The sequence below is a fragment of the Spea bombifrons genome, chromosome 5 (genome assembly GCF_027358695.1).
Source record: "Spea bombifrons isolate aSpeBom1 chromosome 5, aSpeBom1.2.pri, whole genome shotgun sequence".
Classification (NCBI taxonomy): Eukaryota; Metazoa; Chordata; class Amphibia; order Anura; family Pelobatidae; genus Spea; species Spea bombifrons.
In genome coordinates this window covers 50,077,431-50,100,923 of record NC_071091.1, presented here as the reverse complement: position 1 = coordinate 50,100,923, position 23,493 = coordinate 50,077,431, and the positions used below count along the sequence as shown (strand labels likewise).

Here is a 23,493-nt window from a genome sequence, read left to right as displayed (position 1 = left end):
TGGCTGCGCGTGCGTGCAACGGAAGCCGGGTGGGTCTCTGAGCCAGCGTGCTGTACGCGGTCCGTTGGTTCTTTTCAGTCCATCCTTTGTCGCAATCATGTCCGCGATGGGGACCCTCGCCTTCGATGAGTACGGGAGACCGTTTATCATCATCAAGGACCAAGATCGCAAGTCTCGGCTCTCTGGGCTGGACGCTCTTAAGGTAGGGCGAAAAGGGCCAATAAGCCTCGTGTGTCGGTTACCGGCCAAAGTATGCAATGAGACAGCGTCAGGCCTCAGACGGCATTCGCGCTGTGCTTTAGGCCGCAATAAAGTAACTTTTCGAAAGGAAAAGAATGGGATAATAATGTAAAACAAAAAACTTACAAGATGTGAAATTATAAAAAAAAAAGTCATCGGTCTCACACTGTCAGTACGGGGGGAGAAAGGCATATCTATCATGTCAGGGTTTAACCCTTTCAGATTTCATATGTTACCTTTTTAACATTTAAACACGTGGGGTTTTTTTACATTAACAGATTTGCACACATGCAGCCTATATTACCTAGTTATTGAATGGATTATATATATTTATAAGCTGTGAGTTGGTTTTGGATGGCATTGATCATCTTCTGGCGGTCTGAATCTTCACTTCCATATTTGGCTAAACCTCACTGAAGGAGTAAATCTTTTGGTAACACTCATGTACACTGTGCCTGTATCCTCTGTAAAATATATGTATGTTATATACACTTTAGTAGGGGACCTTACAGACTACATTAATGTATAGATGAGATAGGCTACGCATACTAAGCATTGAGCACATGCAAGCATTTGAGCAGGTTATGAGTGTGCTGGAGAGTTGGGATTCTTGGCAATAATAATGCTTATAGTAGTATTTTTTTAATATTCTATGAAGAAGGTATAGATAAAGAATATAGAACTTTCCTGCCACATTAAGAATGCTACATGGCAGCCACACTGTAGAGTTTACATTGTAGGCAGCCGTATGATAGTTTGATTTTTTATATATATATATATATATATATATATATATATATATATATATATATAATATATATATATATAATATATATAATTTTTTTTTTTTTTTTTTTTTTTTTTTTTGAAGAGCTGACCTGTAAAAGTTTTCTTTCGCCAAAATGTGTATGCCTTCAAAAGCTTAAAGTGTGTATTTCTCTCAAATTATATTTCAGTCTCATATCATGGCAGCAAAGGCAGTTGGAAACACCCTGAGAACATCATTGGGACCAAACGGTGAGTAAGGTTTTTGAGATACAATCACCATTTCTTCATTTTATATTGTATTTTCTATTATCAGAACTTTTTGTTCTTACTCTAACTCAGGTCTTGACAAGATGATGGTGGATAAAGATGGCCAGGTCACTGTGACCAATGATGGTGCAACAATCCTTAGCATGATGGATGTAGATCACCAGATTGCCAAACTGATGGTAGAGTTATCCAAATCACAGGATGATGAAATTGGTGACGGAACCACAGGGGTTGTAGGTAAGGATAAATAAGGGAATATTTGTTTGCATTGTACTTTGACACCACTAAATTATAATTTATAATGCTTTGTGTCCGTGTTATCTAGTAATTAGCTATATATTTGGAAACTAAAAGAATACATTTCATTTTAGGGGAATGAGCATGATAATTGGCATATAGATAAGGGTAGAGGCAATTATGATTTTTCTCCTATACATTTCCTAGCCAATTGCCCAGCATAATGTATAGGTGAAATGTTACCCCCTATAAAGCAGCACCTTGTAATTTTTCAATGACTCGTGCACCTTAAAGAAATATATTTAAGAGCGGTTGCACAAAAGGGAGCTTTACTGAAAAAAAAAATCAGAACATGTATTTCCTCCCCATCCTTTAAAGTCTATGTTCAGTTGCTGCAAAAAATACATTTAAACTCAACATACAGTGATATAGGATCGATTAAAAACCTGCCCTTGTTCTCAATCATGTAATATCTACCTTTACTGGATCAACCACTACACTGAGCTGATTCTTTATGGTAATACAACTGAAGTCTGTTTTTTTCCACGGACTTCCATTAACCCCTTCATTCCCAGGGGGTTTTGGTACCTCAAGTCCCCGAGCAATTTTGCTGCTTTTGCAGTATGTCTGTTCAGAAATTATACCTCTTTCCTGGGAATAGTGTATCCATGTAAATTTGTGCACTCGTCATGCAGCTATTTGGCCACCAATCAAAGCTGGTCGCAGAAATGATTTCCTACACTTTTTTCACCAACACTTCTGTGTTGCTTAGATTTATTTTTTTGCACAGGGTATGTGTTACAGCAGAGAAACCTGTCCACAATTGTTTAGTTGCATCTCCTGATTATATCCCTTACATATAGTACCCTATTTTATTTTATTTTTTACGTGCAGTATGGTTAGCGGTACAGTAACTAATACCAGCGATGTCACAATGACATCACTTAACTCACTTTATTTTAGTGATTTTTTTTTCAGCTTGTGAGAAACAGGGTTTCTCGCACTCCTCCTGCGTTTCCACCTGCGCCAAAACGGAGAGACAAAATGCAATCAGTTGTATATTGTTCCTCTGGTCTCTCGTGGCTTGTACATGATTTGACTAGGCAAAAATGCTTTTCTAAGGAAGATTGGTGCGTGGTTAAGGAATAGTAATGTTTTCTGTTCTTTGAGAGCGTCAAGCAGGTTCGCATACAGATTATTTGGCCCATCTTGGCCCTAGAAGTTTCCAGCGTTTTATCCAGCCCTTTTCTCCAGTACTTTTTGGTTTCATAACAGTAGCTTTCTGCAATATCTCTTCCCTCAGATGAATTAGTAGTGTTATTGAATCAAAGAGTGTTTAGTGTGTGCATTAACCAAGTTTCTCTTGTGCTTGCAGTTCTTGCTGGGGCTCTTCTGGAAGAAGCAGAGAAATTGTTAGACCGTGGAATTCATCCCATCAGGATTGCTGATGGATATGAACAAGCTGCACGTATTGCCATTGAGACCTTGGAAAAGATCAGTGACAGTTTTCCTTTTGATCCAAATAATGTGGAACCACTTATTCAAACAGCGATGACTACACTCGGATCGAAAATGTAAGAATTTATGTAGTTGAATTTAGTTGAGATCCTGGCAACTCACTAGTTAGTGTCTTAAGATGAGGTTCCGGTATGTTTAGGTGCCTTTGTTTTTGGTGGTTTTTATTTTAAGTCTGAGAAGCAAACTCCTTTTGGCTTGCCACACCTGTCTTGTGGTAAACAAAGCAATATTATAAAATATTGTTTTGCTATTGCTAGGCAGTGTCAGTTATCTGCTTTACCTTCAGTTAGGTTCAGTTCAACACGTCAGCTTTCCATGTGTGTTGTAGGCCTGACAGCTTGTTGTTGGAGTGACTTGGCATTCCTGCAGAAGGCTTTGCATAAGTTCACTACAAGGGGACATGAAGTCCAGAAAGACTTCATTTTAGTTAAAAAAAAAAAAAAAAAAGGAACATTAAAGGACCGTTGCCATTTCATCAGATATTGTATCTAGTTGAGTTAAAAAAAAAAAAAAGCCAGTTAGCAGCTGGACTTTTGAGGGAATATTTGTTCTGTAGCTTAAACTTTTTTTTTTTGTGGTGACATTGTCCTTATAATGAAATCTTCTTTTGTTTCTGTTTGTAAGAGTCAACCGTTGCCACAGACAGATGGCAGAAATTGCAGTAAATGCAGTTCTGACTGTTGCAGACATGGAGCGCAAAGATGTGGACTTTGAGCTTATTAAAGTGGAAGGAAAGGCTGGAGGTAAACTTGAGGACACCCAGCTGATCAAAGGTGTAATAGTGGACAAGGACTTCAGCCACCCTCAAATGCCAAAGGTATAGCTTCCCCATCTTCAAAGCACCATTGGGTTGTATGCAGTTATTACAATTCTTTCTTTGTTGTAATACGTAGTCCTTCAACATTTGTCATGAGGACAAACTACATGAAATAAATTGTTTAATAAGGGATCTTACAATGTTAACGTCTTTTCTCCATTACTATCCCCTATAAAGGCTAGTCTATCCATTATATCTTACCACTCAGCAGTCCTGATTAAGGTTTTTTTGTTTTTGTTAACTTTTACTTTATTTATTTGTAGGAAGTTAAAGATGCTAAAATTGCTATCCTCACTTGTCCATTTGAACCACCTAAGCCCAAGACTAAGCATAAGCTTGATGTAACATCTGTGGAGGACTATAAATCCCTTCAAAAGTATGAAAAAGAAAAGTTCCTTGAGATGGTGAAACAAGTGAGTATGAAATTAGGCTTTATTACTGTAAAAAAAACATACGTGTTATGGTGTGGATGAAATTGTTGAAAAATGTAATACTTAAAAGGGACAGTTTACTGTTCTTGACAGCCCCACCAAAGAATAACTGAGTACTCGCATGCTTCAAAAACAAAAATCTTAAAATAAGAGGTAGAAGCTGCAGCTACTCCTTTCCTCCTGTGGTCTCCTTATTCCAGCCACTAATTATCCTGCTGAAATCTGTAAGTGCTTTCAGCATGTGTGTACAGGGATCTGGCTCTAACAACTTTCACCAAGTTAACACTGGAGCTTACTGACAGCAAGTATATCACATGTAAGATGTTTTTGACCAAAAACAGCTCCTGGGAAGGAAGTAGCTGTGGCAAAAATGGGCTGTTACATGGTGGAATTTTGAAGAATTCCTCATGCATTTGTCAGAGGCAGGAATGTAAAGGGTCTCTCAGCTATTATATGCTCTCTGTGCATTTTTAGTGCACTGCAATGTTAAAGGGATATGTTTGGCTAAAAAACCCCAAAACTTTTTGTTTGTAGATAAAAGATACAGGAGCAAATCTTGCTATATGCCAATGGGGGTTTGACGATGAAGCAAATCATCTATTACTGCAAAACGAGCTACCTGCTGTTCGTTGGGTTGGCGGTCCTGAGATAGAGGTAAGAGTTTCCAAAATTGATAACATGCAAATGAAAGTGATAAATTCATAAATGCATGTATTCATTTTTTTTCTCTCCTAGTTGATTGCTATTGCGACTGGAGGCCGCATTGTTCCTAGATTCTCTGAGTTAACACCAGAGAAACTTGGCTATGCTGGTATTGTCAAAGAACTTTCATTTGGAACGACCAAGGACCGAATGCTTGTCATTGAGCAATGTAAAAACTCTAGGGCTGTGACCATTTTCATCAGAGGGGGAAATAAAATGGTAAATATAAAGTAATGTAGATTAGTTATTTTTATTTATAATCACATTGTTGCCTTTTAATTTTTTGGTTTTGATCTTTTTTATTTAAAGATTGTTGAAGAAGCTAAGCGCTCTCTGCATGATGCTTTGTGTGTCATTCGGAACCTGGTCCGTGACAATCGTGTTGTGTATGGTGGTGGAGCATCTGAAATCTCCTGTGCACTAGCAGTAAGCCAAGCTGCTGATAAGGTATTGGAGTTCATGATTTGTTTTAATGCTAAATTACATATAGACTGGGCAATATTATAGTGTGTGTATTTATGTGTGTGTAATATATATAATACACACATATATATATAATGTGTATATATAATATTTATATTTCGCTTAACAAGTGTTTTATAAACGTGCTTGAATGTTTCCCATGTTTCTCTTAATGGGACATTAATGAAAACAATAGGTAAATGAAAGTATGTCTCAAGCAAAAAAAAAAAACTCCTAAAAGCTTGGTGCAGCTTAAAGCATGCACACAGCCATCATACTTGTCTCTGAAAGTGTAACTATGTCGTTCTTAAAATGAACAGTCTAACTTCCCTGTTAATGATTTTGTACTTGCGTTTTTGTTTTAGTGCCCATCTTTAGAGCAGTATGCAATGAGAGCATTTGCTGATGCACTTGAGGTTATTCCAATGTCGCTTGCTGAGAATAGTGGCATGAATCCCATTCTGACAATGACTGAAGTACGTGCAAAGCAAGTGAAAGAAAACAATCCAGCACTTGGCATAGATTGCCTGCACAAGGGCACTAATGGTAAGTTGAAACTAAAATATATCTGAATATCTGCACTGTGTTTGGGCACACTGGAGCTGCAAACTGTAGTTTGTAGTTCTTGTTTACAGTTGCTATCTGCCAGTATGCTATATTAATAGCCATATATCCACTTTGTGATATTTGTGTTCAACGAATCCAGCAATAATTGATTTATGTTTAACAAAGTGTTTCCTTTATCTTAGATATGAAGCAACAACATGTCATAGAAACACTGATTGGTAAAAAGCAGCAAATTTCACTGGCTACACAAGTAGTTAAAATGATCCTGAAGATTGATGACGTCCGTCAGCCTGGTGAAGTAGAAGAGTAAATAATACCGAACAAAGCTGTTAAGCCAACTCCTATCACGCTGAATACTCTATTTATTGTTTAATACAATTTGTTTCCTATACTGTAACTTGTCTCCCAAGCAGACAATAAATTGATGCTCTGTTTGACAAGGGGCTGTCTGAATTTTTTTCAGTTAATGTTTATTATCACAAACCTAATGAAATATTAACACATTGTTCGATGTAGCTGCAAAATGGACTTTCTCCCCCAGCAGAAGTCTGTTACATGCAAGACTTCCATTAACCCTTTCAGGATGTACTGGTATGTCCTTAAATCCTTTGCCAAGAAGTCCATTAGGATGTACCAGTACATCCTGATGTTGTGGCAGCGATGTCCCTGTAGCTACACGGGAGTTCAGGCTGTCTATTGACAGCTTGGATTGTCCCCTATCCGCAGAACATAACATCACTGGCATCCTGCCAATGTAACACGCTAGCTGTAATGGCAGATCCACAGTCATTCAAGACATTCCCAATCACACATTTGGGCATTCCCTTCTGGTAGGTGTGTACAGGTGAGCCTCGGCAGGGTCTAGACCAGGGGTGTCCAAGTTTTTTCTGCAGTGGGCCACTTCATCAGAATTGTATACGTGCGCGGGCCGCACTCATTTTTCACTGTGACAAAAAATATGGCCTTTAATAAAATATGCAGATTAAAATAAAGTAAAATGACACAAAACCTTTACTCTTCCTCTCACCGATTTCTGGGCCTAGAAAGTTTTGCGACTACAAATTCAGGATTCCCTAGATTTATTCTAGGGATGAACTAAAATGAAAATTCTGGGCCAAAACCGAAAATGACCCCCACCTTTAAAAATAATAAAAACTCACATTTTTAATAAAAGTAGGTAACACACAATTGGACAAAATTAGCAATATGACTTGGCATGATAGGAGTGTGATTGCTAACAGCAATCACACTCCTATCATACCCAGGCAACCAGTAAATGCTGGTACCTAGGCATGATGGGACTGTGCCCGCTGTGATTGCTGTTAACAATCGCACTCCTATCATGCCAGGTCAGCCAGTACATGCTGGTACAGGGTGGCTGTAAGTGATGTGCAGACCCCATACTGCTGGCAGCATCACTACACAAGGGGGGCAGCTAGCTAGGTTTCAGCATGTACTGGCTGACTTGGCATGATAGGAGTGTGATTGCTAACAGTAGTCACAGTCCCATCATGCCTAGGTTCCAGCAATTACACATCCATCCAGAAAAAGCTGGAACCTAGGCATGATGGGACTGTGATTGCTGTTAGCAATCACACTCCTATCATGCCAAGTCAGCCAATACACGCTGGTACAGGGTGGCTGTAAGTGATGTGCAGACCCCATACTGCTGGCAGCCTCAATACACAAGGGGGGCAGCTGGCCAGGTTTCAGCATGTACTGGCTGACTTGGCATGATAGCAATCACAGTCCCATCATGCCTAGGTTCCAGCACTTACACATCCATCCAGTAAATGCTGGAACCTAGGCATTATAGGACTGTGATTGCTAACAGCAATCACACTCCTATCATGCCAAGTCAGCCAGTACATGCTGGTACAGGGTGGCTGTAAGTGCAGACCCCATACTGCTGGCAGCAACAATACACAAGGGGGGCAGCTGGCCAGGTTTCAACATGTACTGGCTGACTTGGCATGATAGGAGTGTGATTGCTAACAGTAGTCACAGTCCCATCATGCCTAGGTTCCAGCAATTACACATCCATCCAGAAAAAGCTGGAACCTAGGCATGATGGGACTGTGATTGCTGTTAGCAATCACACTCCTATCATGCCAAGTCAGCCAATACACGCTGGTACAGGGTGGCTGTAAGTGATGTGCAGACCCCATACTGCTGGCAGCCTCAATACACAAGGGGGGCAGCTGGCCAGGTTTCAGCATGTACTGGCTGACTTGGCATGATAGCAATCACAGTCCCATCATGCCTAGGTTCCAGCACTTACACATCCATCCAGTAAATGCTGGAACCTAGGCATTATAGGACTGTGATTGCTAACAGCAATCACACTCCTATCATGCCAAGTCAGCCAGTACATGCTGGTACAGGGTGGCTGTAAGTGCAGACCCCATACTGCTGGCAGCAACAATACACAAGGGGGGCAGCTGGCCAGGTTTCAGCATGTACTGGCTGACTTGGCATGATAGGAGTGTGATTGCTAACAGCAATCACAGTCCCATCATGCCTAGGTTCCAGCACTTACACATCCATGCTATCACACACACACTCATTTATTCATATAATCATTGATTCACAGATTCATTCCCTCAATCATTCAAACACCCTCCCCACCCCCTTACCTGCACTGCAGCTCCTCAACGCCGCTCACAGACTTCAGCAGGGGGCGCGGCCTCCCTCTGCCTTCTCTGCTAAAGCACAGAGGAAGTAGGATGTCACGTGAACGCCGCTTCCTCTGTGCAGTCCAGAAGACCCTCCCACAAGTAAGTAGCAGGGCTTGAGGTGGGGCTCGCGTAAGATCGGTTGCCCTGGCTGCCGATCTTACGCGGGCCGCACCTCGAGGTCTCGCGGGCCGCATTTGGCCCGTGGGCCGCATGTTGGACGCCCCTGGTCTAGACCATGCTGGGCTCTCACGTTGCTCCCCCTCCTGGCTGATCAAGGCTATAGACCCCTGTTTGGTGGTCAGCACAGGTGGCTCAGGAGGAGCAGAGGAAGAAAAAAGTGTTCTTTCCAAAAAATGATGTGGGGAAAATAAAATTGATGTCACTGCAGTGAAATTTGAATATAATAAAAACAAAGGGTCCTCTTTGCCTTTCCACTGTAAGTAAAAAAAATAAATAAAAAAAAAAGTGGAAGGCAAGTATGTTTTAAGAATGTCTAGTTGTGAGATGTTGCTGAACATAAACTGGGTCAGCTGTTGCACTTATAGTGGCAGTACAGAGTGGTGTTCTTCCCAGGGACAAGGAGCTGAAATAGGGTTAAACCTTCCCCCTCCAACTATCTTACAAGTTTAGGCTGGTGGGAGACACTGATTGTGTCCAAGGGGATCCCTCCTCCGATTGCTCCACGGGTGGTGAGCGAAGCACAGTAGTAACATCCACGTTGGCGGATGTTATGGAACAGAATGTTAGTGTTTATGCTGGCAAGGGAGGAGCGTGCACACAGCGGTAAAACACATGCCCAGGAGGCGTTGCGTTCCACCGAAGATATGTTCGCACTACAGAGCATGTGTGGATCAGATCTTAGGGGAGTGAAATTCAAAAGCTATATAAGCTGTGCAGTCCAGTCTGACAGCAGTGAGGCTTGTCGGTACTGGATATCTGTGGCACCAGGCCCCCTGCACGGAGTAAGGAGTTTTAAGGTAGGATTTATTGATTTAAACCTTAACAAAAAATGTCTGCATGGTAATTCAGCACGGGGGCGGGGCGTCCTCTGGCGGCAGGTTTAGAAACCCGCACTGAGTTTGACTGAGTGCTCAGTTATTGTGACTGTAGAGAGACTGGGAGATCTGATGAAGTTGATTCTGTATCTGTCTGCAATGATCTTTAGGATCCAAGTGTTGCTTGTATTTTGTTTCCATTTCTGTATGAACCATTGCAACACTGTCAGAATTTTCTACTATTTGTTTCTTAGGATGTTCCTGAAACTTTCTGTCCTGGCCTTGTCTATGAAAACTTTATAGCATTAGGCTAGTCTCCATTAGGAACAAATCCTGGCCTGTGCTCAACAGAACCTAGAGGATTCAGCAGCTGCACATATCAGGGGAAGGGACAACTGTATTGCAGATGACCTCAGCAGATCCCGTTGGTCCCAAACAAATTGGTCCCTAGACAGAGGAATCTTCTCTATCCTAGTTCTAAAATTCAGCCTTCTAGAGTTCGACCTTATGGTGACCATAAAAAACAGCAAACTTCCGTTTTTGCCTTTCTGTATAGTTGGGACAACCCTCAGGTGTTGGACGGCATGTCAGTGAAATGGAGGTCCAAGATGGCTTTTGTTTTTCCTCCGGTAGCCATGATACCTCGTGTCCTCTTCATGATTCGAGCGGACAAAGCCAGAGTCTTGGCAATTATCCTGTATTGGCCAAATCAGAGTTGGTTCTCAGAGCTCAAAATGATGACCGTTTAATTTTGGGAGCTGCCGGTTTCAGCCCAGCTGGTGCAGAACAGGGACCTTCCTCCAGAAGTCCTTCAGATGTTTCAATTGACTTTCCCATTACATGGCTGATGTCCTCCTTATTTCGGTACGAAGATCCACCTCTAAAATTAATTTTTGAGTTTGAAATAAATTCCTCTCCTGGTGCTACAACAAGGGTTTTGATTTCTTTTCACCAGCTACTAGCTCCATCCTCGAATTTTTGCAAGACAGATTCTCGGCAGGTCTTAATGTCTCAACCCTAAAAGTTCTCTCATCCCATATTACGGCTCACTCCACAAGAACTATGTCTGTGTCATGGGCTGAAAAGGCGGCCGCATCTCCTGAAGAAATATGTAAGGCAGCTACCTGGTCTTGAAATGAATCTTGAAGAGCACAGGCAGCAAAGGAAGAGACTGTAGAGGTGTTAGTAAAGCGATGGGAGAGGAAGATAAGTCTGGCAGCAGGTGGATTGTAGAGGGTTGAGACGGGTGAGAGGGAGACCAGCTAAGACAGAGTTACAGTAATCAAGGCTGGAGATAATGAGGTTATGGACAAGAGCCTTAGTGACATCCTGTGTTAGGAAGGGGCGGATGTGGGCAAAGTTTTTAAGATGGAAACCGCAGTTTTTAGAGACAGACTGAATGTGGGTAGTGAGCGAGAGGTCAGAGTCACGGATGACAGCGAGCATGAGGAGACAAGGAGATAATATCACCAACAACATTAAGGGAAACCTTAGATTTGGAGGGAGGCAAGATGTGAAATTCAATTTTGGAGAGATGAGTTTCAGGAAACGTGCAGACATTGTCTGGACTCTGTATTTAGTTATACAGTGGGGCAAAAAAGTATTTAGTCAGCCACGAATTGTGCAAGTTCTCCCACTTACAAAGATGAGAGAGGCTTGTAATTTTCACCATAGGTACACTTCAACTATGAGAGACAGAATGAGACACCAAAGTCCATAAATCACATTGTCTGATTTTTAAAGAATTTATTTGCAAATTATGGTGGAAAATAAGTATTTGGTCAATAACAAAAGTTCATATCAATACTTTGTTATATACCCTTTGTTGGCAATGACAGAGGTCAAACGTTTTCCGTAAGTCTTCACAAGGTTTTCACACACTGTTGTTGGTATTTTGGACCATTCCTCCATGCAGATCTCCTCTAGAGCAGTGATGTTTTTTGGCTGTCGCAGGGCAACACGGACTTTCACCTCCCCCCAAAGGTTTTCTGTGGGGTTGAGATCTGGCCACTCCAGGACCTTAAAATGCTTCTTACAAAGCCACTCCTTCGTTGCCCGGGCGGTGTGTTTGGGATCATTGTCATGCTGAAAGACCTAGCCATGTTTTATCTTCAATGCCCTTGCTGATGGAAGGAGGTTTTCACTCCAAATCTCACGATACATGGCCCTATTCATTCTTTCCTTTACACGGATCAGTTGTCCTGGTCCCTTTGCAGAAAAACAGCCCCAAAGCATGATGTTTCCACCCCCTTGCTTCAACATAGGTATGGTGTTCTTTGGATGCAACTCAGCATTCAAACACGACGAGTTGAGTTTCTACCAAAAAGTTCTACCTTGGTTTCATCTGACCATATGACATTCGCCCAATCCTCTTCTGGATCATCCAAATGCTCTCTAGCAAACTTCAGACGGGCCCGGACATGTACTGGCTTAAGCAGGGGGACACGTCTGGCACTGCATGATTTGAGTCCCTGGCGGCGTAGTTTGTTACTGATGGTAGCCTTTGTTACTTCGGTCCCAGCTCTCTGCAGGTCATTCACTAGGTCCCCCCGTGTTGTTCTGGGATTTCTGCTCACCGTTCTTCTGATCATTTTTTTTTTTTTTAATTTCTCATTCTTTATTAAAATTTTTTCAAGAGTATAAAAAAGGACAAAACATTAAGATACATATGATACATCAAAATAACAACATAGAAAAATATACATATACATTCATACATGAATATTTGTTGTATGCCATGTGACACAAGGTCTGGTAAAGTGGTAGATGGCAGGTATATTAGACCAGCCTTGGTCAATAGTAGTCTGCCTTAAAATATGTCCCAGGGAAAGATGTTTGACTACAAACTGCACTACTGGCAGTTTGCAAAACATGGTAAGGGTCCCTGGGGCGGAGCATCTGGAAGAGCAGGGTGGGCCAGTGCTCCAACAGCACTAATTGCTGTATTGGTCCAGTCCAGAGTGTGCATTCTGGACAGGAGCTCCACAGGTGTGGACTAAGTAGCAGCTCACCTGTGGCTAATTAATTAGCAGGCAGAAGGTTAAAGGGTTTGAGCCTGATTCAGAGGAGGAAGCCACTGTTATGCCAGCTAGGAGAGCTGATAAACTGAGGGGTGGTTTCTCTCTGCAAAGCCATATTGATGGTAAATTGTGACCTGTTTTGTTCCAAGCAAAGACTGTTATTCTGCTTACAACCGCTGCTGTTTATTCCTTTACAATAAACATTGAAGCTGAGCTGGATGTGTCCTGGACTTCATTTACCCTAGAAGACTGTGGTTACACCCAAGATCCTTGACAAAAATCCCAAGGAAAAGGGAGGCCTGTCACAGCCATTAAGACTCATAGCTTTAAAGAATAATAATTTTAAATATTCAAACGCTCAGTGTTTCCTTGGGGGAGGAGGGAGATCATAAATTATCAGGGCCAAACAAGGGCCATTGGAGCAGTGCTGTGGTTATAATAATGCACAGGGAATTTTTAATCAGTTATTTGAAACCATTTCTGCCAGATGCAGTCATACCTCTCTCTTGAGTTAGCTTCTTTTAGAAAAAAATATTTTTCTACATTACTTTGTAAATTTATTTGCATTTTAATCTCTTGCCAACTTGGTATATCCTGTTTTCTCCAATATCTAGCAATGCAGATTTTAAACGCCAAAAGTATATTAACCCATAGGGTCCGATCATTGCTATTAATATCTATAAACTCTAAATGAAACAAAAACCTTTGAGGGGAAAGTTCCAAATGGGACCCAAACAATTTCAAATAAAGCTCAGATATTTTTATCTTAAACTGAGTTAGTCTTTGGCAATCCCACCAAATATGTTTATACAACCCTATTTCAACGTGGCACCGCCAGCACCTATCTCCATTCTTTGGTTGACATTTAGCTATACGTGTAGGGACCATATACCATCTATATATAAGTTTAAAAAAGAGTTCTTGAAGATTTATACAGTGGGTTGCTTTTTTAGTAAATTGCCATGTTTTATGCCAAGAATACAAGGGAATAGAAATTTCCAATTCTTTCTCCCATTGTTTATGTGCTTTAGACTTATAAAAAGTCTTATTGTCATTAAAAAATTTCAAGATCTTAGACAAGAAGTAGTAAATTTCAACCAGGGATTACATTCAGGTGGTGGGTTTGATATTAAGAAATGTTTGAGTCTGATATATTTAAAGATTTCTCTTGACGATAGCATATATCTATCAGTCAGGAAAGAAAAAGAAGCCAAATTTCCCTCTAAATAGAGGTCGCCTATCTTCTCTATTCCTGACATTTTCCAATTGTCCAGTACAAGGTCAGGTATATAGAATGATAGAGCCTCCAGGGGGCAATTTTTTGTAAATGGAATCCCTTTTGCAAACCTTTTTTTAATTCTATAGAAAGAAGATAATATATCTGCAATTATTAAGATAGGAAAATTTTTCTTCTTAAATTGGGATTGAGGTAGCCACAACAATAAGAATTGTATATATTTCTCTATATTATACCAGCACAGAGTGTTTTTCTCTTTTGTAGAGCCCCAGGCCATCATAAATGCTACTTGAGAGGCTTCATATAATTCCTTTATATCAGGATAACCTAAACCCCCAGATTCAGTAGGTCTTTTAAGAAGCTCCGATGGTAATCTTATTATTTTAGCTGCCCAAACGAATTGAGACAGTAAATTTTCCCACTTTAAGATAACATCTTTCGAGACGTAGAAAGGAATTAATCGAAAAAGATATAACATTTTGGGAATTATATAAGCTTTAAGAATATTAATACGACCCATCCAAGAGATTTCAAGTTTCATCCAATTGGCTAGAGAAGATTTTATTTCTAAAAAAAGTTTCTTATGATTTATAACAGCAATATCTTCCAATATAGCTCCGATTATGATCCCCAAATAGTCAATTTGATGTGTCTGGTCATTATTTTGAATATGCCCATGAACTACAGATATCTGAGACTCAGAGAGATAAAATGGAATCATCTGAGTCTTTGATAAATTGAGTTTATAGTTAGAATAGTATCCGAATTTTTCTATTGCTTTTAAAAGAACAGGGATAGATAGTAAAGGTGCAGATAATGTTAATAAGACATCATCTGCATATAAAGTAATACTATATTCATGTTTATCAATATTTATACCATGAATATTAGAAGAGTTTCTAACATAGGCAGCAAAAGGCTCAATTGTTAGAGCATATAACAGGGGAGCTAGTGGGCAGCCCTGTCCTGTACCGTTATAAATATGAAACGTATCTGAATCTAGAAAGGGGCCTCTAATCCTTGCCACAGGAGATGTATATAAGGCCATAGTTAGATCATGAAAGGGACCTGTTAAACCAAATACTTGAAGTGTTTCCGCTAAGAACTTCCAGTTGACCTTATCAAATGCCTTTTGGGCATCTAAAGCTACTATAACCGAAGAGATTTTATATCTATGTATATATTCCATGATATTGAAGATTTTACGCGTATTTTCTTCACCCACCCTACCAGGAATGAATCCTACCTGATCTGGATGTATCAAATCTCGTATTATTTGAGCCAATCTAGAGGCCAATATCTTAGAGTATATCTTCACATCTAAATTGATGAGAGATATTGGCCTGTAGTTAGCAACCATTGAGGGATCCATCCCTGGTTTCAGAATTGGCGATATACTCGCCTCCAGCATCTCTTTTGAAAAACTTCTTCCAGTAGAAATAGAATTAAAAGATTTTGTTAAGATGGAAGAAATTACTGGATTCAAACTTTGAAAAAATATGGCTGAAAAGCCATCCGGGCCTGGAGCTTTCCCTCTTTTCAAATTAAGAATTGCAGTAGTAGTCTCTTGAATTGTAAGTGGTTGATTTAATTGTACTAATTTTTCTGCAGAAAGTTTTGGAAGATGCAAGGTCTCTAAAAATTGAACTATATCGGTAGTAGCAATCTTAGGTTCGGGTAAATTATATAGAGTTTCATAATATTGTTTGAAGGCATTACCTATCTGTGTTGGTGATATACAAGTTATTCCATTGTGTATGATTTTTTTATTCTAGTTGATTGATTTTGTGCCTTCAATCTATTAGTAAGATTTTTCCCTACTTTATTATTTCCATAATGCCAACTAGATTTCAATCTTTGCATTATTGTTTCAGTTTTAATTTTAAGCTTAATGATTATCGATTCTTTGATAGTCTCTAACTGCTTCGAGAAATCTCTGGATGGGTATTGTTTATTTAGTCTCTCAAGTTTTGCCAGTTCAATATACAAATGGGCAAGTTCTTTACCTCTCTGTTTTTTAATCCAGGCACCCTTTTTTATTAAGTGTCCCCTAAGAACACATTTTAGGGTACACCACAGATTTAGATCTGAAGTCTCATTATTGTCAGTGTGCTCCAAAAAAGATGTTGTTTGTTTTATCAGATCTATCTTATCAGATTCTGTTTTTAAAAGAGATTCATTGAGTCTCCAACGAGTTCTTGTTCTATATTGAGGGTTATCCTTAATAGAAATAAATACTGGAGCATGGTCAGACCGTGAAATATTTCCAATTAGAGAGGTAGTAGAGATTTTCAGAGAGTGACCAGGCATTAGAAAATAATCAATGCGTGAATATGATTGGTGCACATTCGAGAAGAAAGAGTAGTCTCTTTCCTCAGGATGTTGCACCCTCCACACATCATAAAGGCCATGTTTAAACAGAGAATCAGAAAATGCTTTGGCCCTAGTTTTCAAACACGCATCTGTTTTTGCGTTTCTTCGAAGTCTTAGTATCTTTTTCAATATCGATTATATAATTCAGGTCACCTGCTATAATCAATGAGCCTTTAGAGATTTTTTCTATTGTTTCCATAGCTGAATTGAGAAATCTTATCGATCCTTCTGATGGGGCATATAAATTAACAAGGGTATAAGTAACATTGTTTATATTACAAACAAGTATAATCCTTCTTCCTTCCTTGTCAGCTTCATGATGTATATACTCAAATTTATTTTTAATTGATATCAATATAGCTACTCCCCGCTTCTTTTTATCTAAAAGGGAAGATACATAAATATGTCGGTATCTATGATATTTCCAAGCAGATTTTTCTGTTAATTGATTCCAGTGTGTCTCTTGAATAAATGCAATATCTATCCCCTCGTTAATTAATGTGTCATACAAGTAAGATCTCTTATATGGAGAGTTTAAACCCTGTGCATTAATTGTCATTAATTTAAGGGACATGGAAAATTTGTTTTCCCGTCCTCCACCAGCACTGCTCCCTATCCCTCAATCTCCGACTAGAAAACACATGACTACAACATTCATAAACAAAAAAAACAATCAAACCCAACACACTATGAAGGAGAAACATTATCTCCGCCATTAATGTGAAGAAATTCCTTGAACCAGCAAGGAATGAGAATGTGTTTTAAGGCCAGCAAAGGCGAGGAGCACAGTCATCTCTTATTTTCATAGATATATGTCTATCCAAAAAAAAAATTATATATATACCTGTATATGAGGTGTATGATCATGGGTTTTTATTAATATCATATATACCAGAAGGAAAATGTACATTAATAGCTATAATAGAAGCCTCCTTCTCCTCAAGTGATTTATTATAATATATATTATTATTCCCCCATATATATAATGTGTCGTGAATATATAATAGTGTCTTTTAACTTTTTCTATCCTAATATATCAATTCTGAATTTGTGAGAATATCCTATCCAAAGACTAACAATACTTATATATCTTTGTGAGTCCCACAATTTTATGTAATATTTGCTTAAAAAGAAAAAAAAAATGTAAAAATTTGTGATAATCTATATTCTAAGTGGTCTATTATATCTTTTATATTATTATTAGCCATTTATATCATTTCCAACCAATACATTGCCAACTCAATGACTAGACCAAAATTATAACACATAATATATCATTTCCAACCAGTACAATGCCAACTCAATGACTAAGCCAATCATGACGTTTCTTGTGATCATTTTGACACCACGGGGTGAGATCTTGCGTGGAGCCCCAGATGGAGGAAGATTATCAGTGGTCCTGTATGTCTTCCATTTTCGAATAATTGCTCCCACAGTTGATTTCTTCACACCAAGCTGCTTGCCTATTGCAGATTCAATCTCCCCAGCCTGGTGCAGGTCTACAATTTTGTTTCTGGTGTCCTTCGACAGCTCTTTGGTCTTGGCCATAGTGGGGTTTGGAGTGTGACTGTTTGAGGTTGTGGACAGGTGTCTTTTATACTGATAAGTTCAAACAGGTGCCATTAATACAGGTAACGAGTGGAGGACAGAGGAGACTCTTAAAGAAGATGTTACAGGTCTGTGAGAGCCAGATATCTTGCTTGTTTGTAGGTGACCAAATACTTATTTTACCGAGGAACTTACCAATGAATTCATTAGAAATCCTACAGTGTGATTTCCTGTATTCTTTCTCCCCATTCTGTCTCTCATAATTGAAGTGTACCTATGGTGAAAATTACAGGCTGACTAAATACTTTTTTGCCCCACTGTAGGTGTCATATTTTGAGGCTGCCTGTCTGATCAGAGCACTCTGTGGACTAACGACCTGACCAGCTGTATCTCCTTTTCTGGGTACAGCCCTCCCCCTTAAGTACCGTCTGATTCCTCCATTCTGGGCCTTTGCATTGTGATGTATCTACCTGGCCCTTTTCTCCTGTTGTGACCAGGCTTGCTTCTGACTCTTCTCCCGGATTCTGATTTGGCATTGATTTTGTTGCCCTGGCTCTGACCCGGCCTGTCTGACTATGTCTGTCCTGCCTGGGGGCTTCCTGCCGTGTCTACAACCTGTACTTGTCTTGCTGGCTTCTTCAATACAGACCATCTCTTATTAAGATCCAGCCGGTTGTACCTTCCTCCTGGCAATGATGCATCCTGGAGTACAAACTGAGCCTCTGATATCCCCTGCAACTGAGCTCCTACCTGACCTGATTACCTATGCCCTGACAGACATCCAGGTAGAGACAGATGCGAGACAGTTGATAACACGGTCTAAGACAGAGGGAGAGAGAGATCTGTAGAGGATAAATAGATCTCGGTGTCATCAGCATAACCGTGGTGGTATTGAAAGCCAAAGGATGAGAGAACAGAAGGGGTCCTAGAACTGAGCCTTGGGGTACCACGACTGAGGGGAGGAGGGGAAGTGTTACTGGAGATGAAGATGCTGAAGGTACGATCAGAGAGGTAGGAAGTGAACCAGGAGAGAGACCAAGAGAATGAAGAGTTTGAAGGCGAAGAGGGTAGTCCACAATGTTGAAAGCAGCAGAAAGGTCCAGTAGGATTAGCATGAAGTAGTGGCCCTTGAATTTATCAGGGAGTAGTAGGTCATTAGTAACTTTAGTAAGGGTGGACTTAGTAGAGTGTTGAAGGCAAAAAGCAGAATGAAGAGGGTCCAGTAGGGAGTTGGAATCAAGAAGCTTAGGCAATTGAGTATAAACAATTCTTTCAAGAAGCTTGGAGAGAGATGGTACAGTAACTGGACAGATCAGGTCCAGGGAGGGCTTTTTCAGGATTGGAGTAATGGTAGCATGCTTGAAGGAGGTTGGGAGAGGTTGAAGATGTGAGCTAGAGTAGGTACAGGAGTAGATGAAAGAGACTGGGTGAGATGGGAAGGGATCGGGTCATCATGTGGTTGGACATACTCATTCATAATTACACACTTACATTCATTCTAACATGCAAACACCTACACATATACATCCCTGCTAAGCGCGCATCTCTCATGGAGATAGTCAGAGGCTCTGGGCATTCCTGGCTGTACTGACCATTGTGGCATATGGATCATTGTGCAGGAGGCAGGGGGATGCACAAATCCAGCCACGCTGGGAATTGGTGCCGCTTGCTGCCACTTGCAGTTTTTTTTTTTTTTTTGAGAAGTAATTTTTATTTTGTCAATAGAAAAGATGACTTCCAAATAAACTCAAATACAGACAAAACACCACATCATAGGTACAATGTACACATCACGACAACGCCAATGAGCGCGAAACAGGAGATAACGTAAACAGAATGTACCCTAATAATAGGCCCATGGCACAACGCCCAAAAGACGAAGGCCCAGAAAGGCACACATTGAGCGCACATAATAACAGCGCCGGTGAGTCTGGAATAGGTGAAAGTATCGAAAATCATCTCCAGAGAGAAATGCAGAGAAAAGAAAAGAGATAAAGCCAGAAGACCAAAGATAAGCACCGAAAAAAGGAGAGGGGGAGAAAAAAGAAAGAAAGAGAGAAGAAAAAAAAAAAAAAAAAAAAAAAAAAAAAAAGAGATAGAACTCTCAGAAACCTCAGAGCCTCAGCCAGCCGAACAACAGGTAGCAGCCACAGGTCAGATCCACGAAACCGTTGCTGGTGACATCCCAAATTTCTCCATCCACGGTCCCCAGGTGAGAAAGAAAATGTGGGACTTGTCGTGCAGGTAAGCCGTGATCTTTTCCATCTTCAGCATATGCCAAATTTTAGCTTCAACGACGTGCAGCTCAGGAGTGCCAGATTTCCACACTTGGGCAATAGCGAGACGGACCGCCGTACAGACTCGAAATATAAGACGATGCGCTGGTTTAGACAGAGTATCCGAAGGATAGCATCTAGCCACTTGCAGTTTAACATACCACAAAGGTTGTGAGTCAGAGAACCTGAAGTAATCTGCAACCAAACTAAACGGTTACTTATATCATAGAGGCAAACGTATCTGAACTAAAATTGGAAATGTCTCAAATTTCATCTGATCTTATGACTCAAGATAATGAATTTCAGCTCCTTGTGCAGGAAATGTAACTATTGCAGCGCTAAAATTGAAGAAGGATATGTTTAAGATTTAAGAAAAAATGGTGGAGTTTGAAAATCGCTCCAGGAGGAGAAATTAAAAAATTATTGAAATTCCTGAAGATATTTCAAATGATATGCTAGAAACATACTGAATGGAACTTCTGTTACATTTCGTATATAGCAGAGCCGGTGCTACCTATTGGCAAGGAAGGTACTGGCCTAGGGTACACAAGGTTGTTGTTGTGTTGCGTGACCCCGTGGGAGTAGCGCAGCATCACACAGGGCGCGCTGCATCAAAGACAGGCTGAGGCTTCCTGGGATAAGTGAGCTGCGTGTATGTGTGTCTGCCTGGGTGTGTCTGTATGTTAGTATCTCTCTGGGTATGTATGTTTGTCTGTCTGGTTATGTGTGTTATGTGCATTTGCTTGTGTACGTTAGTGTGTGTCTGGGTATGTTACCGTGTTAACATTTGGAGCAGTGAGAGAGAGGCCTCTGGCTCCCACTAGAGGAAGGTAAGTGATGGAGAGAAAAGGGGAGAGATAGTTATAAAATGGGGAGATAAAGAGAAAGATATAGGGGAGTGATGGAGAGAAGGGGGAGATAATGAAAAAGAGATGGGATGAAAGAGAGAGAATGAGAATTAGAGATAGGGAAAAGGGAGTGATAAAGAGAGTCGGAGGAGAGAAAAAGAGAAATAGGACAGATGAGATAAAAAGAGCGCTAATGAGAAAGAGGGGATCAAAGAAAAACTGAAGAGATAGAAGAAAGGAAAAAAGGATGAGGTAAAGAGAAATAAGAGGAGAAGTAAAGAGAAAAATGAGGCGATATTTAGAAAAAGGTGAGAGATTAAGAGAAGGAGAGAATGAGGGTCAAATAGAAGGCGAAAAATAAAGAATGTGGCGAGAGGGAGAAAAGGGAGAGATAAAGAGAGATGGGAGGACATCTGCAATGTAGGTGCCGTCAAAGTACTGGGGGTTATGTGTATGATGTGCTCATATGACTCTGGCCCAAGGGCGATATACAAGGGGATGAGCTAATGGGGCTAATTAATGCATCTTACTGAAACTTAATAATTAATACATTTAAAACATTGAATAGAATCACAATATAGAACTATAAATTTGAGTGAAAAGACTAATTATGATATGGATGAAATTATTGATACTGATAACAGTATAATTGAGGATTATATGATTTCTTTTCCACATGGGATTATTAAATGTCAGCCATTTCTTCCCCTCTTGACATCACCGGCACTTGTTTGTGCTCCAGATTATTTTCTTCCTTTTGTTTTGGTCTGGAGCAGAGCCATGAGACACAGGTTCTCTACATGGCTTTTGAGTGATGAGTAGATTGTATGATTGATTTGTCAAGATGGTTTTTATATGTTTAAGAAACATTTGCGTAGATTTAGACTATGGAAGCCAGGCCTCTCTTTTCTTCAATTGGTTTTTGAAACATAGGGAGTATGGGATGGTTGTAATGGATCTACCCAGTGTTTGAACTCTCCACACAAGAGAGTCTATCTGTATCATACATTGATTCAGTATAAGACGGATGTTTGCTTCGTTCAGGAGACTCATTTGGAGAAACAAGGGACTTTATATTGGAAGTACAGGAAATATCCAGTTATTTATTCTTCAAATATGTTAAATCAAAAGAAGAGGGGGCTACTATTTTGATTTCAAATAGAATCAAATATATTAAATGACAACGTATATACCCTTGTGAACGTATATTCTCCAAATAAATCTCTGAAGTAATGTGATCTCCTCTCCAAAGGAATGTTAATCTTTAGAGAGCATTAATTGTATTCTAGATCCAGCGCTTGATAAAGTTTCCTAGACATAGGAAATGTGATTTGAATTCTGAAACTCCTGGCAGTGCTTTATATAAAGTTTTATCTAGAAATAATCTGCTTGATGTCTGGAGGGTAAATCACCCTGCTGAAAAAGATTTTTCTTCAAGTTCCCATCAGTCTTACTCTAGAATTGATACCTTTTTAGTAAGAGCCTCAGATATTAGTAAATGTAAAGCATTGTGGTGATGTCCTCCAATCGGAGGAGAGGACATCACCTAAAGCACCATCATTTTGCCATAACATGAACTGAGAGCAATATGGAGACGTGTCTGAAGACGTCCTCTCCCTAATATTCCAATCTGTGTAAAGAAAGTCTTTTCGTCCTAATTTGAACTGAAGGCAATATGGTGGTTCTTGCAGTGACACCCTCTCCCTGATCCTCCAATTAGGGATGATGACGTCACTGCAAGCCCCACCATTTTGGCGGAAGTTCCCGTCCAGAGTTGTCCACGGAGATGCAGTCAAAGATAGCACAGAGAAGATGCAGAAGTGGTCAGCAGAGAGGAAGCGTTTTGAGAGAGTGAACGAGAATGTGTTTATGTGGGCAATGGAAACCCAGAATTTTTGGCCAAAGTGAATAGGAAGGGAACGGAAATAGTTTCACAAAAACGAATGGACCAAAAACGAACCGAAAAACTTGTCTGAATTGTTTTTTGGCCCATTTGCACATGTAATGTTTACACACTTTTTAGCTTGGGATTCCAATATAAAAAACAATTCAGTGTGGTACCTCCTTGAGACAAATGCCTCTAATTTACCCAATCTTCTTCCTCTTTACTAGGTAAATCCAGCAATTAACAGCCCAATTTGGTAATATTCGAGCAATATTCAAGCAATTAATAAGTTTCGGAAGAAGATTGACACAAAAAATGTAATTGCAACCTTACTCCGATTGAAGTTTTCAAAAATTTATATGTAGAATTTACAATTAACAATTTGGACATTGACAGTAGGAAATACCATTGCAGACTTTTATATGGGGGGTTAAATAAAATATTTATTTTTAGAGATCCATCACAACTTCCTTTTGACAGATAAAGATATTTTCACTTACAATAGAATAAAGATTTTTTTGACAATATAGCATTTTCTCATTCTTTATTGAATCAATGTATTGTTAAACATAGTAAAAAAACATATCTCCAAGGTGCTAAATCAGGTAATTGAAAAGATTTTTG

General features: G+C 39.9%; 1 protein-coding gene across 1 annotated transcript; it reads left to right on the top strand.

The window, feature by feature from the left end:
- Window positions 1–7: 7 nt before the first annotated feature.
- Window positions 8–6,449, top strand: CCT5 (chaperonin containing TCP1 subunit 5). The gene is made up of 11 exons (XM_053468041.1): window positions 8–202; window positions 1,197–1,257; window positions 1,348–1,512; window positions 2,888–3,086; window positions 3,655–3,847; window positions 4,111–4,260; window positions 4,813–4,932; window positions 5,014–5,199; window positions 5,290–5,427; window positions 5,808–5,988; window positions 6,192–6,449. The coding sequence occupies exons 1-11, from the start codon at window positions 98–100 to the stop codon at window positions 6,317–6,319; spliced, it is 1,626 nt and encodes a 541-aa protein (XP_053324016.1). The 5' UTR covers window positions 8–97; the 3' UTR covers window positions 6,320–6,449.
- Window positions 6,450–23,493: the final 17,044 nt, after the last annotated feature.